At 36.6% G+C, this 14,256-nt stretch overlaps 1 protein-coding gene across 2 annotated transcripts in view; it reads right to left on the reverse strand.

The window, feature by feature from the left end:
* NEBL (nebulette) overlaps positions 1-14,256 on the reverse strand; it is a 269,145-nt gene that overhangs the window by 24,491 nt on the left and 230,398 nt on the right. The window contains exons 5-6 of one of the 2 annotated variants that reach the window (XM_082307587.1): positions 7,630-7,801; positions 3,585-3,677 (exon numbers count right to left, since the gene is read on the reverse strand). In XM_082307587.1, the coding sequence (XP_082163713.1) occupies positions 3,585-3,677; positions 7,630-7,801 (265 nt within the window). The remainder of the gene's footprint in view (positions 1-3,584; positions 3,678-7,629; positions 7,802-14,256) is intronic. The other variant, XM_082307588.1, reaches the window with a different exon arrangement.

A 14,256-nucleotide genomic window follows, 5' to 3' on the forward strand; every position in this document is an offset into this window, starting at 1 on the left:
TACATCATGCAAAAATCTACTGATTTTGTAGGGAAAGCTCCCTGGGAGGCACACTTGGCTCAGCTCAACCTCATCACCTAAAATAATGGTCAGGGAATCAAATAGGAAAAAGTAATTCTAGTGAACAACATTAGTAGCCTCCCTGTGATGTTGTTACTGAAATTCCCCAGAGACAAGAGAGAAAGTTATTTAGATCTGAATAAGCCTTTAACATCTGGTATAAAGCCAGGGACCCAGCTAAGGGCTCGGAGAGGTGGTTAAGGAACAATTCCATCAACAGTGGCAGTGGAAGACTTGAATTGCAGGTCAAATATCAGTAAAGGTATCTGGAATAAATTAGCAATTGAACAACACAGAAATATCTGAAAGATGATGAGACAAGGCCAAAGACACTTAGAGGTTGTAAAATTGGTCACAGGTCTCCAACTGTCTTTCATGTTGGCGACTGAACAATTGCCAGTGAGAAACACTGCTAGATCTAAAAGTACAAACTCCATAAGAAACAGTCATGAAAGCTTGGGAAAATGGATTTTGTTCTCATTTACTGCAGTATGCAATAAGAGATACTGTGAAAAGTCAAGGGCAAACTCACCTTGTGGCTATGTGCTAAACAACATTTTGGATGGGATGCTACCATGAAAAAGGTTGGTATTTTTGACCAAAGATGCTATCTTCTGCTGGTTTTTTTTTTCTGAGTGTGTTAACAGAAATGGCATTTTCTTGTAAATCATTAGGATTATGTCAAATTTCTTAGCTCTGGCATTTATTTCTCCCCTGCAATGGGAATTGTCTGCAAGTACTCAAACCCTGGCTAACCAGCTGGGTCAAAAGCAGAAATAATATCTTTCTAAAATATGCTGATCTTGGCAAGGATCTATTCTACATATCACCATCACCACAACAATAGATTTAAATAGAGACACAAAAAGCAAGCTTGCTAGTGCCAAAACAACCAGGAAAATAAAGCCAATTTCCTATTCTCAATATGGCAAGTAATAAAAAATACCTGTTAACAATCAAATCAAGCTGCCAAAGCAATGTTAAAATGGCCTGGAATAGAGCCAAAAAAGATCAGAACAGATACAGAGAGACAACATGCACTGGACTGCGAAGCCCGCTTCGCATCATCACAGGAAGAGACATAAAAACCAGCATGATGTGCATTATTGCTGTCATCTATTAAAAGAGTTGGGAATATAGTTAAAATATCAAATAAAGACGGACAGACATGATAGAAGGGATTACAATTCTGCAAAAAACATGTGTGTGTTTCTTTGTTCAGAGTTAGTTCTTCGGTCTGAACACTTTCTTCCTCACCCGTTCTTAATCAGAGCTGCTTGTGTCTATTTACATGGCACCTAACACAACACAGGCTCCCTAAACACTAGCCACTAAAATAACGTATTACTCTGGTGAGTGGGAGATGATAAACAGGCACAATCTACAATTAAGATGCCTTAAAATCTTCTAAAAGCATGGGTAATTCAAGGATGCCAGGCAACTAAATGGTAGCAATATCTTTACTCGAACACCTTCTTAAAAACAAAAAAAAATTAGTAACCCTTTGGATAACCTTTTCAATGCACCTTCTTTCACAACTGAGAAGTAGAAATCACTATATTTTTAAATATATATTTAGAATGCAATGTTTCGGAATATTTACAATTCACCAGTCAAGTCTCGTACACACTGTAATGCCACTAGGATGATTAGACCCTTATTCATCATCTTCATAAATTTTTTTCTAATCTATGGCATCAAACAGATGCAAGATGTGGTTTTGTACCTGGGAATGCAGGTTCGACAAAGTATTCTAATATTAATCCATGTTAAACAATATCAGACTATATAAACTTCATAGCTGAATATTAAAACTGGTTTGAAAACTGTTGAGAGTATAAGAAAACTTTCATATGTGAGAAATTTGCCAGTTGATACACTTTTTTTTTTTTTTTTTTTTTTTAGGATGGAAACAGAGAGCCACAAGCACCTGCATAGTTTAATACGGGAAGAAGTACTTCAGTCACTAAAATACGATTATATGCTTGATTTAACCACTGAAAAGCACAAAGTAGATTTATTTTTTTCAGTTCAGAGGTGTACTTTTGGGGGTTACATTGTGCCTTTCAAGAGAAAAAAAAAAACAAAAAAACAAAAAAAAAAACAGATTCACGTATGTTTTGCAAAAACACAACACACCTCCTCTTAAGCACTGTAAATGGGAGTTAGCAGGGCTTTTGGACAGAAAGCGCTACCGAAATGGTGAAAGAGAATACACGATAAAGCAATATGGCATGCAAGAAACTGTGCAGTCTTGAGATTTTACTTTGCTTCCTTAATCAATCAGGCAATAGCTTACACAGTTTCTAACAATTTGTAACTATACAAGGATATGGAGTTAATATAAGCTTGTGAGGTCTCAACACACTGTGATAGTGTCATTAGTGAAAAAGGTGGGAATAAGGGGTACCTCCTTCGTCAGATGGCCTTGTTATCTCACTGCAGTAAGAAAAGGTAGGGTTCGTGTCAGAGCCATCTGATTTATGATCTCCCAAACTGGTAGAATGTAAATACTGCTTACTGTAACGGCTTGCTCTTTCTACAAAGGTAGAAAGAAAGAATATCCCAGTAAATAGATGACAGAAGTGCAAAGACGAGCAACAACAAAAACCCCAACACTGCTAACATTGATATTCATACACTGATGGCATTAAAATTAGAGAAAAGCAAATTGTTCGCGATTGTGTATCCATTTTGAACACCATTAGTTCAAAAGGTTGCTTCAAAATCAGATGCAACTAAGCTTGTTCTCTGCTTTAAAAGAATAGCAGAAATGGAAGGTAGGATTGAGATACTGGGGAAAAAAAGGGATGAAGATGAAGCATATTAAAATTTCCAGTGGAAAATCAAAATATTCCTTTATTCCAGCATGCATACAAGTGCATGTGGAAATACTGCTGTATGACATTCAAAAGAATATTTAAAGTTCCACTATTAGTAGCAAAGAAAATACATGTGCAAAATTAAACATTCAAAATAAACACTTCTAGGGGGAAAAAAAAAATCCAAAAACTTGTAGAGCCAAAACATTGCTGCCTACTATTACATTACCTTCTCTCCTTTTCCATCTGCCCTTAAATTATGAACACCTTGGAGTTGCAAACAATAGCACAAGGCACAATATCATGTGCCATATAAGCAAGATGTACATAGAAAAGAAATCCATTTCATAAATAGGCCACCTTCCATATCTCTGAAATTTTAGTAAGGTCCAACTATTCGAAAATTCTACATAAACAGAATAAGTGAGGACAAAGTAGGTCAACACTTTTTAAGTGACTACTTATAAGTGGTATAAATAACTCTTGTTTAGGATAAGATTTATTTCGCTATTTCTTATCTGCACATGTGATTACAGCTGAAGTTCCCATAAAACACTGCTTTTAAAATACTACAGTTATATATATATGAAAACATACTTATAAAACATATGGCTGGCACATTGACCTGAAAATTTACTGTATCAACTTAGTTTCATAACCATAAAAAGCTGAGTTGGGGAAAAGTCAGGATATAAGCAATACCAGAAAGCATATGCAGACTCCTAGACTGAATATTGTCCTCCAGAGGATCAATGTCGAAGATGGAGCCAGGATCTGTGCGCCAAACTTTAAGATCTTTTCCCAAAGCACAGAAATTGTAAGACAGACAAACAAAGGAAGTAAAAGCATGAAAGGAATGAGTTTTAACAATCAGCAAACAATTTCCTTCACCTAGAAATTAACCAAAAGGTCTAGATACTCACCTGAAAGGTCTGAAAAACATTAAATTTCTGCTTAAAAGAACTTAGTGCATTCATTTTAAGCACTGACATCATTTTAAGGAGACTTTTTCTCCCAATTTTTGTTCTCCTTTTCTAAATATGACCACAGTATTTTCTTAAGTCTAACTAAATGGAAACAAGTTAAATATCACATACAAGAGCTCTTTTCCATTGGAAGAACCAAAATTATCAGCGCTACAAGATTATTGCCCCAGTCCACCAACAGCATCCTTACTCCACGGAGATGCTGCAGTATATATCCCTATAGCTGACCGTTGGCAGTATACATCTCTACAGCTGACAGAGGCACTACAGGCCCTCCTTTGCATACAGTAGAGATCAAGTCAGCCTAATAAGCAGAACCAGGAGGATAGTTCATCTTATCCAAAATAAACTTCTAGTTGCTCAATTCACATAAGCTCAAAAGTATTCAACTTTCTTAATTAATACAAAAAATGGACTAGGGTGACAAATTCAGCTGTAGAAATCTACATTGTAGACATCTATAGTTGGGTAAAGTGAAGCCCACTCTTGATCTTAACTAGTAATTCGCTTTGTCTTCCAAATATCTAAGTTTCCTGGGACACAGACTTACTGTTGATCCACTACACCACTATCGAAAAGCATTTTTGGAATTCAGCATATAGATTCAATAACAGTAGTAATCGTAAGACCTTCAGCTTTAATTCATACAAGTAAGTTATTAGTATCTCTTGAGTTCACGTCTGAACTAGATATTGAAAGAAAAAAGCATCCATAGGAAATAATTAATTTCATATCTGAGTTTAAGTTATAACCACAGCAGAAAACTGAATACAGATTCAACCACATTTTTAATAAACTTTTAACAAATAATTAGTGTTGTACAAGTTAAGAGGAGGCTTATAACAAATACAGAAGCAGCGACAGTGTAAATTCTTGATGTACTCACATCAATCTAATATATACAATTCATATCTGCTATGTCTAAAAATATAATAATCATTTAATCTCTCCAAACCGGCTTAAAATAAAACCTTGAGGTACAGTACAATCAGTTAAAGCACAAATCTACCAGATCACACCTTTTTACTAGTGGTTTGCTTCTTGGGCAGACCTGTCTGCAAGATTTACTCAATGCATTGGAAGGGGGAAAAATAATTGTCTTCCCAACTTGGTCCTTTTGCTGGTTTGAGTGGTACCAAGCTAAATAATGGTTGGTAGGTAAAGCAGGACTGCGGGGACCCCAAATATGTCATGTTTCAAATGATTAATAGCCTAGAGGCAATGGAAAGAATAGACAGAGCTAATAAAATAAATCCCATGGCTTTAGAATACATTCAATGTATGTACATTATGTGTTATCTACTGCAACTCCCATAAGGTGAGGCATAGTGCTAACTTTCTCTTGACAAGAAGAATAAAAGCCAATGCAAAATCTTTTGATAAACTATGTGTTAGTCCTAACGGTGATAAATTATGTGACTACATAAAGCACTGACAGGCATGAGAGGGGTGGGAGAACTGGTGAATGCCCAACTTTTCCTGTTTGATCATGCCTTAGTAAGTAAAAACATAGTAAGTTCGGCTTCATGGCAGCATCAGCGCAGCAGCCATTGATTTGTATCGATTTTATCCATCTCTGTAATCTGAAATAACATACATAGAACCAGAATCTTGGCAATTCATAGCACCAATCAATTCTTCTGCTAACTTTTGCCAATTTAAGATATCCTTATACTCACGTGAGAATCATGCAGACTCCTTAGTCACAGATCCAAAGCTCAGTTAGATTAATTTATCTTGATGGGTTTAGAATGGCTTTAGCATGGTTAAAACTAGTGCCTATTTTCCAAAGCAGAGGCATTAATTTTAGTAATCAGGCATTTGAAAAAGTTGTTACAGCTTCACTGATAATACTTTAAAAACCAACCAGATGGACTCTAACACAGAGGTACTTTTCCTAACTGGCTGAACAATTATCAGCTAGGAAAAAACTCAAGAGAGCCATAGCTGTTTTTTTCAGTCTGCAATTTTTTTTTTCTAGCTGCCAAGGACATTCCATGAGCAGGGAGCTCACTGCATCTTTTTAAACAAGCAGATATTATAATTGCAGTTCACTCTGAAAAAGCATTAGGTGAAATATCACTGGATATTAGGCTCACAGGTTTGTCATGGCCTCTTTCCTTTAAATAGTTGCGCTATTTTTGCTGTTTGGCGGGCATGGGGAGTTAAGAATTCCTGTGTGTTTTGATACTGGAGTATTTTAAGGTGATAAACAGTACTAATATTTCAGTTACTTACAGCTCAAGAATTTATCTCAGGGATGTTCTTAATTCTCATCTGTTTGTGCTAGCAAGCCTTCAGTTATTGAACACAGAGGATAGCACACGATTCTTACACAGGGCTGCAGCACATGTGCAACGCGGTACGGAGGAGGAGGTTTGAAGTGCGCACTAAACGGCATATTGCAAACTGTATATTAACCTGCAATTTTGCAGGAGCTTTTCTCTCTCTTTGGCTGCACCACTTCTAGCTATGGAAATGAGTTCAAGTGCTTGGGTCTCTACAGACAATGATTTTCTGAACAAGTTGTTGCTCTAGATCCAGAATGTGTGACCCTCTGACACTTGCATGGTCTTAAAAGCATCAGTACCTTCCCCAGGCAGAGCTCTCTACTCACTTTTGAGAAATCCCTTCTGACATAAGGCTATAGCTACAGACATGTAAAAGGTGGCTGTACAACAGGAAAAAAAATACACTTCTTTATGTGGTGGAGACTCATTTGGAGACTTTAAGGAAAAGACTGAAGAAGCATCTGCCAGGAATGAGATAGATAGATAGACAGATAGTTAACCTTGCTTTAGGCAGGAGAATGGACTATTTGACCCACCAATTAGTCCATTTGACCTGCAATTTCTCTGATTTTTGAGAGGTAGACTTAAAGTCAACCCTAGCTATTATTACCATGTATGAAGGATTTTAGAGTGCTATGTCAGCATGTTTTTCCATATGTAGACCCTCTGAGGTCTACACTGTTGTAAAGCACAGAAAAACAGAAAAAAGACACACCAAAAGAAAAAGAAAGGAGAAAAAAATTAAAATGTCAGGTTACCATTTCCTTTGCCAGGGCAGACTTGCTAACTTTACTTGCTAACTTTTAAGAGATTTCAAATATCCATTTTGATTTTGAATTAGTGTTTGTTATGAATACCCCAAATGACATCTTAATGCAATACTCCTTCTCTACATACAAAACCAATCTGTATTCTACCCCCTGAACACCTGGTCTGATCTTGGACCATCTTTTAGAACATCGCTTCTGAACACTGGTGGTTGACGAATTGATGAATTACAGCTTGAGATATTTTGAAAGCTGTGTGAAATTCTAAAACAAGAGGTAAATAGAGCATGTGCAGCTCTGGAGAAACTGCTGACTGACAGAAATCTCAAACTGGTCTGCAACATTTAAACATTGAAATCTTGGAGACTCACAGCTCTAATCATTTCTCTTCTGTGCAAAATGAAGATTATTGCAGATATTTTGGCCTTTCTTGAAGAGTCAACATTCAAACTTACAGAAATAGCAACGACTATCCGTATTTCAAAAAAAATTACAGAGCAAATGATAATGTATCTCCCATTCACTCCCATTGCTACTTCACTAGAAGCTGGCATTGAACCAGTAGTTCAACACTAGTTTCATGCTGAGAAAAGAGTGAAAGTGAAATCTGGGAGTACTTTTCCTTGGTTATAGTGGAGAACACAAGCAGAGGCTTTCATCTTCCCCACAGTGTTTTCCATAGCGACAGTATTTAACAACTTACCAACAATTATTCCAGGTCTTCTATCCATTTCAACGATATGTGGATGCACACCTTTATATGCTGCATCACTCACAATTTGGGTGTTTTTCCTCACACGCTCTGTTACAGGATCATCTACCACTGGGGTGAAGCCTCTGCCCTTTGTCTTCTCGAAATCTTCATGGTATTTTACCTAGGAAAACAAATTAATTACATTTTTCCTCTAGCTGCAACTGACAGCAAATGATTATTCTATGCAGGAATGCATACATGTTTGTTTTATGAGGCACTTATATTCTTTGAGTTTTGCACCATAATAGAATTGTTACACACATGACATAGGCTGGATGTCTTTTCTATCTCCCTAACTTGATTTCCTGATATTTCATTATTATTTTTGCATTTGTTTTCCATTGCCACTGAATTAGGCATTAACTCAAGCAGCAAAGCATCATCTTACAGTCACACAGGACAGGAAAAGCCCTCAGGAGGTCATCTGGTCCACTCCCTTCTTCTCTAAGATAGGATAGCTCTCTACTGATGTAGACAACTACATCTGTCAGTAAAAAATGTTCCAGGAGTAATAGTTTTTAGAATTCAAGTATTTTCATTCACTGAGAATTCTGATTATGCACACCATTTCATACAAAAGGTACTGTTTTGCTCTTCTGTTTTATCATATGCCAGCTGGCTTTAAACACAGGTTTTTAGAAAGAACTGCAGTTATTCTAAGCAGCCTGCTTTCCAAAAAAAAAAAAAAAAAAATCAAAAACAAGGATGTTTGTTAGGATAGAAAGTGTTATATAAATAACCAAGTGTTGGAACAAAACCAGTATTAGTACGAGTTATACAGGTAGTACCCCTCATTATGCATATTTACTTTTTAAATAGTCTTAATAATCAAAGAATTAAATTGACAAACATTCTCACACAAGCAAATGCACACAAAACAACTCATTCCAAGAACAAAAGTCACGCAGAAACCAGGAACGTGCACAGGCACAAGGTGAAGTGTGTCACCTAATCCAGTCAAACTGTGTGATGCTCAAATGAGGTGTGTACATTTTTAAAGAAAAAAAAAAAACCAAACAAATGAACAGACATTTAACTGTTAGAAAACCGTTTATTAGTATTTTGAAAATGTTCATTACAGTCATATGCAGTTAGCAAACACTCCCTCAACAGGCATAAGAAGAAAATATTCCTTCCATACTTGAGCAGAGAGTTTCATTAGTTACCTATATTAATGGAAGGCAAATTCCAGTGGAAGTCAAGTGCCATTCCTTAGTATACTCTAATTATAGGAAAAAAGTACCCTACCATTGAGATGTTGTTTTGTGTTTCTTTGACATGCCTTAGCTCAGGTGTGTCTAGAAGCACACTACGTCTACCTTTCATCTGCCTCTGATCACTGCTGTACTTGACCTGCAAAACAGCAACAACAGCACGCATGAAGTTTTTGTTTACAGTAGAAAGGACGGTGAGAATCACACCATGCAATGGTATCCTTTCCAAATCACAATGCCCTATGTTTTTCTTGTGTTGTTCTTTACACTCATTTTCTAGCAACTTATTTCAGAGGGAGGACACAGATGAGCTAGTATATTGGTAAGGCCAAAGGGCACGTTTATTCCATCAATCACTTACTCAAAAAAACAGTATTTCCCTGAAAGCTGAAACTCTTGACTGTTAAATGACATAAGTGAAATAATTCATTTATCAACTGGAAAGTAAAATAAATAATAAGAAAACACCACCATGACTTGGACATCTTTAAAACGTATTTGTATGGCTGATGATAAGCTACCTTCTTACTACCCAGACAGACCCAGATTCTGTTCTCAGTTTGCTTCCAGGTTGGGATTAGCTGAGAACCCCTGGGTCCCCAGGGAATTCAACTCTTACAAGCGGATTATTCCTTTGGCAGCCTTCTTACTCCTGCTCAGTAGCTAGCCATTGCTAGCAGCACAAAAGCAACGTGTCCAGGACAAATCTGTATATGCTGTTCTCAAAGAGAACATTTGGGCTCTGTGTTTTGTGCCTCAGTAGTACAGAACCTCCTATGTCACATTTCTCCTAATTAGCTTCTTTTGTGGCATTTTACAGACTTGTAAAGATGCAAGGTTAATTATCTGTTTTTTAAAGAAAAGGGGGCAAAAAAACCCCACACTCATAATTCTAAAACAGTAAAAGTAGTTGGTCCTACTTGTTGGTTCTAGAATGGGTACTCTTACTATTTCTTCTGGCTGGTTGAATTCTTCTACTGGTGGACTCTCTTAGCTCCTACATTGCATTGTGACCTGTGCACTGAGTGTTAGTAAATATTTCAGATTTACCTATATATTCACACTCAAAGTATTACCTCTCAAATCAGTTATGCAAATCTATTTCAACACACATTTGTGATGAGAGAAACCAAGTATTGAAATTGTCTAACCCTCCTTAAAATTACGTATTAACTAAGCACAACATACCTATGAAAATATGAGTCTTGGTATCTATGCTTCATGGGTAGGTTTGAAGTAATGTACAGAGAAAGAGAAATATATGGTACTGCATAGTCTTCAAACCCTTCTTAATTAAACAATAAATTTGTTAGCAAATATATTCAGCTACATATGCTTTTGAATACAAGCTATTTTCTGGACAGAATAATTACAGCCAACATAGTTTGGTTTTCATCTACTGCTCATTAGCACAGAGGAGTATTTATCCCTGTAAATCTTGAGAAACAAAGTGAAGGAGTCACTTTGAAAAGAAAGCTTAATTTTCAGAAATAAAAAAAATATTTAAAGTCTAGAATTGTTGGGAAGTTTTCCTCTTATTTTTAACTATGCTCCTCAAAACTAATTGACTTTGGTAAATATGCATGAGCATTTTAAGAACAGACTTAAGACATATGTAGTTAGAAGGTCAGATTCTGTTCCTTTGTCCTTAGACAAATCCTCTGACAAATCCAACCTACTTTACTTTTCACTCCTACACTCAGTTCTAAAGTGTTCACTACTATTAATTCTCTTCTGCCACCTTGAAACAGTGGCTCCGCATGAAACCTGTTCTATTTACCATCTGCAGGGGCTTTGTTGCTGATGTTGTTTCAGTGTTGAGGACACAGACTGCAGTGTAACTAGTCTGATCCTTTAATTCACCATGCTGTTTTGACTTCTTCCTTGCTCCTTATTAGAACTGTCTGCCGCTTCTTACACCACTGCAGTGGCAATTAAGAAAAAAAAAAAAAATGTAAGTATTATAAAAGCCAAGAAAAATATAGTCTTTTACTCTTTAGTGTTTAGTAATACGATCTATCTAGGACTACTCAGCTCTAACATAGGTGGTATGCCGCAGAGTGGAATGGATGACTGTATGCTTCCATGCTTTGAATCATAAAAAAAAAGAAATTTGCACTAAATTCTCATTTCCTTTGTTCTTCACTGTAATTTACTCATGCAATCTAGCCACTAAAACTTGGAAACAAGAGACAAAGATTCTTGAAAGAATGACTGACCTCTATGGACTCTCTCCTTGAAAAATACTGGCACCAACACAACCACTTACTTTTCTTGCAAGAATAATCAGGCAAGTCTGAATATTTTTGTTGCCTATATGTGCAGTGCATGTACTCAAAGGATAAAAAAAGCAGTTGGATTCATTTGACGCATCAAATCGAAATGGAAAAGCATATCCTTGTTATATTCCTACAATGACTGAAAATCTAAACAACAAAAAGATTCAAACAACTTGCCGAGCTGATATTGTCTTGATTCTTCTTGACTCTCTCTATCTCAGGAGTGACACTCACAGCAGTAGCTTTGCCAGGCTGCTCTCTGTAGTGAACCTATTATTTAACAGAATAAAGTGGTACATACTATTTCAGCTAAAGCAATATCACATTGTTTTACATCAAAATGTATGATTTAAAAGGTCATCCAGGAAACAACTGAAAAGCAAAAATGCATCTGAATTTTATTAAAGCTTATAAAACTTGATTTTTGAAGCATAACCTTGAATTCTTTCTGTATAGTCTTCTTATTAATGCATTCGTGTGGATATATACACACATATGCACACAACATCTTGACATTTACCACAGTGGTCCTTGGCTGTATAGAGAAATATCTAATATTTGGAATGGGGTAAGCCACAAATAATGCAGTAACGTCAAGCAGAGTACATGAAAAACTGAATTCAGCAATGCCCACTGTACATGTATATTTGTCCATACACAGAGATTCCATAAGGTTACCATCCACGTTCTAACTGTTATACTCTATATATTCAAAGGTGATTAAACACAGTGGGTGCAATACATCAGACAACTGCCAATTGAATCCAACTGCCTACATTTCACCGTGTGTTTATTTAAATGTACTGGAGGAATATCGCCTCTATCCCTTTTTAACAAAATACACTTGTAACAATGATGCATTAACCAAATGCACACTCAAGGCAGGATGTAAAGCGGATAAAGGACAGGATGTGGCATTGACAGACCAATCAGTCTAATGTTAACCCCGGCCCCAAATACTGGGAAGTCAGATACGGTAAACACTTAGTAAACAATTAGAGATTCTTGCATGATTTATGCCAATCCATATAGTTTTATGTAAAATAAATGTTTCCATACAAACCTTTTTTTTTTTTTTTTTTTAAATAACCTCTTGGTTTCCTGTAATAAGGATAACTGTGCTGATACATTATGCTCATAGTTCTGCTGTGCACTGCAGCAGTAATGTACATATTGTTCAAGCAATTATCTTCCCACGCAATGCAGTTTTGATCTGTCCACATCAACATATGCCAATTGAAAAACTAACATCTTATAAAGTGATGGTAAGCTATCAAATGGATGAAACTTGCAAACTGACATTTGTAAAGGTAAAATGATTATTCAAGACTTAATGTTTCTAGAAACGTCTGAAGTTAAAGAATCTTCACCCAAAGCTATTCCAGTGACCTGAAAGAGAATTTCAACTTTCCAATGAAATTTGCACAACACAAAAATTGGTGAAAGGTAAACAATGATGTAAGTAGAACAACTACACAGACTGGCTTGAATCACTTGGGAAAACAGGTTTGTTTGAACAGCGTGCATTTTAGGAGAGCTAGACTTATCAACATAAATCCAGGAATAAATAGCATACAGTTAAGTTAGAGGGACAGTATTCTGGAAAATTGTAACTCTAAATTAATTTGGGGAATGCGGAAGAAAACACCCCAGGGAAACACTGTAGCTATTTGTAGCCCCATGAAATAGGGCTGTTGATGGAAGTTCCCAGTGAGGAGAACGGCTGGTCTCTCAAAGACTCATTAACGGGGTACAACTTCAACAATGCAGGAAGGGAGCAGTGTGCTCCGAAATTCCTTGCCTTCTTCCCTGCACTCCTGCAAATAGTATGACTTTCTAATGGTTATGTCAGCATTAAATACTAAACTCTGATAGGAAGGTTACTGAGGAACCAGAAGGAGACAGGTAAGAGAGCTGGCGTTTGAGTACAACCGTAGCCAATTTTTTACAAAGCAAAGGAAAAAAAAAAAGCTGGAAAAGGATACTCTGTTAAAAAAAAAAATCCGTCAAGATTTCCTGCAAATATCCAAGACATTTCAAAACACTGCAGCCATTTCTTTAATCAAATATGTGATGCTTCACATGCCATTTCCCAAACCAAGCACTGGCTTTTCACAATTGCTTCCTAAAAGAGGGTTTTCAAGTAATTCCCTTACTGAGCCTGTATCTAACTAAAGAAAAGGCACAGCTTCTGGAGGCAGAACTTTGTACTCATCCTCCGCACCCAAAAATTATACAAAAGATTAAACAAGAGCAACTTCCCATGCTGACGTTCTCTTGATTCCTCTTGACTCTTTCGATCTCAGGGGTGACACTCACAGGTGTAGCTTTGCAGAGCTGTTCTTTATACTGAACCTAGCAAACATGGCAGAAGATATTACACAGAGACTTCCAAGTAACAGAAATACAAGTGTGTTAGACATCATTAAAAAGCACACTGCATGTGGATGGAAAATACCATTCCTTAATAAACACCCACATCTTTCCACATGATACTTAGTACTCACCCTCCTGCAGTTCTTCTATTTCAGACACAGACAATTGATACTTCAAAAGGAATACTTCACTCTCATTGATGTTAATCAAAGTGCAAGGCTAAAGAGTTATCATTTTACCGTTAATTGATTAAGTTAGTCTTTGTGGACAAACAGGAACTAGCACAAACTAGCATATTCACTGAGGCACAAACACATTTGATACAGTAGAGAGAAGTGTTCGAGCAATGAAAATGGGGCACACATTGCTAATATTCTTCTGGTTTTCCTTAACTCTCCTTAGTTCGGGTGGATCAGAAATAGTTGTTGCGTGCTGAACTTCTTCCTTGTATTTAATCTGCACAATAAATATCACAAAATATTAGCAATTTAAAGAAGACACAGACAAACACTAAAACACAAGAAACATTTTGTAATCTCTCCCTTACACATACTGCACAGCTAGGCCATACCTATCAAGACTATTGACCTGAAAAGGAACAGTCTGCTAGGGTCTCCAGTGCATCTTGTTTGACACAATGCAGCAGAGAGTGCATGTAACAAGCCTAGTATCCTTAAACTCTTACAGCGGGAATATACATCACATGG

Source organism: Platalea leucorodia (assembly GCF_965183815.1).
Source record: "Platalea leucorodia genome assembly, chromosome: 1".
Lineage (NCBI taxonomy): Eukaryota > Metazoa > Chordata > Aves > Pelecaniformes > Threskiornithidae > Platalea > Platalea leucorodia.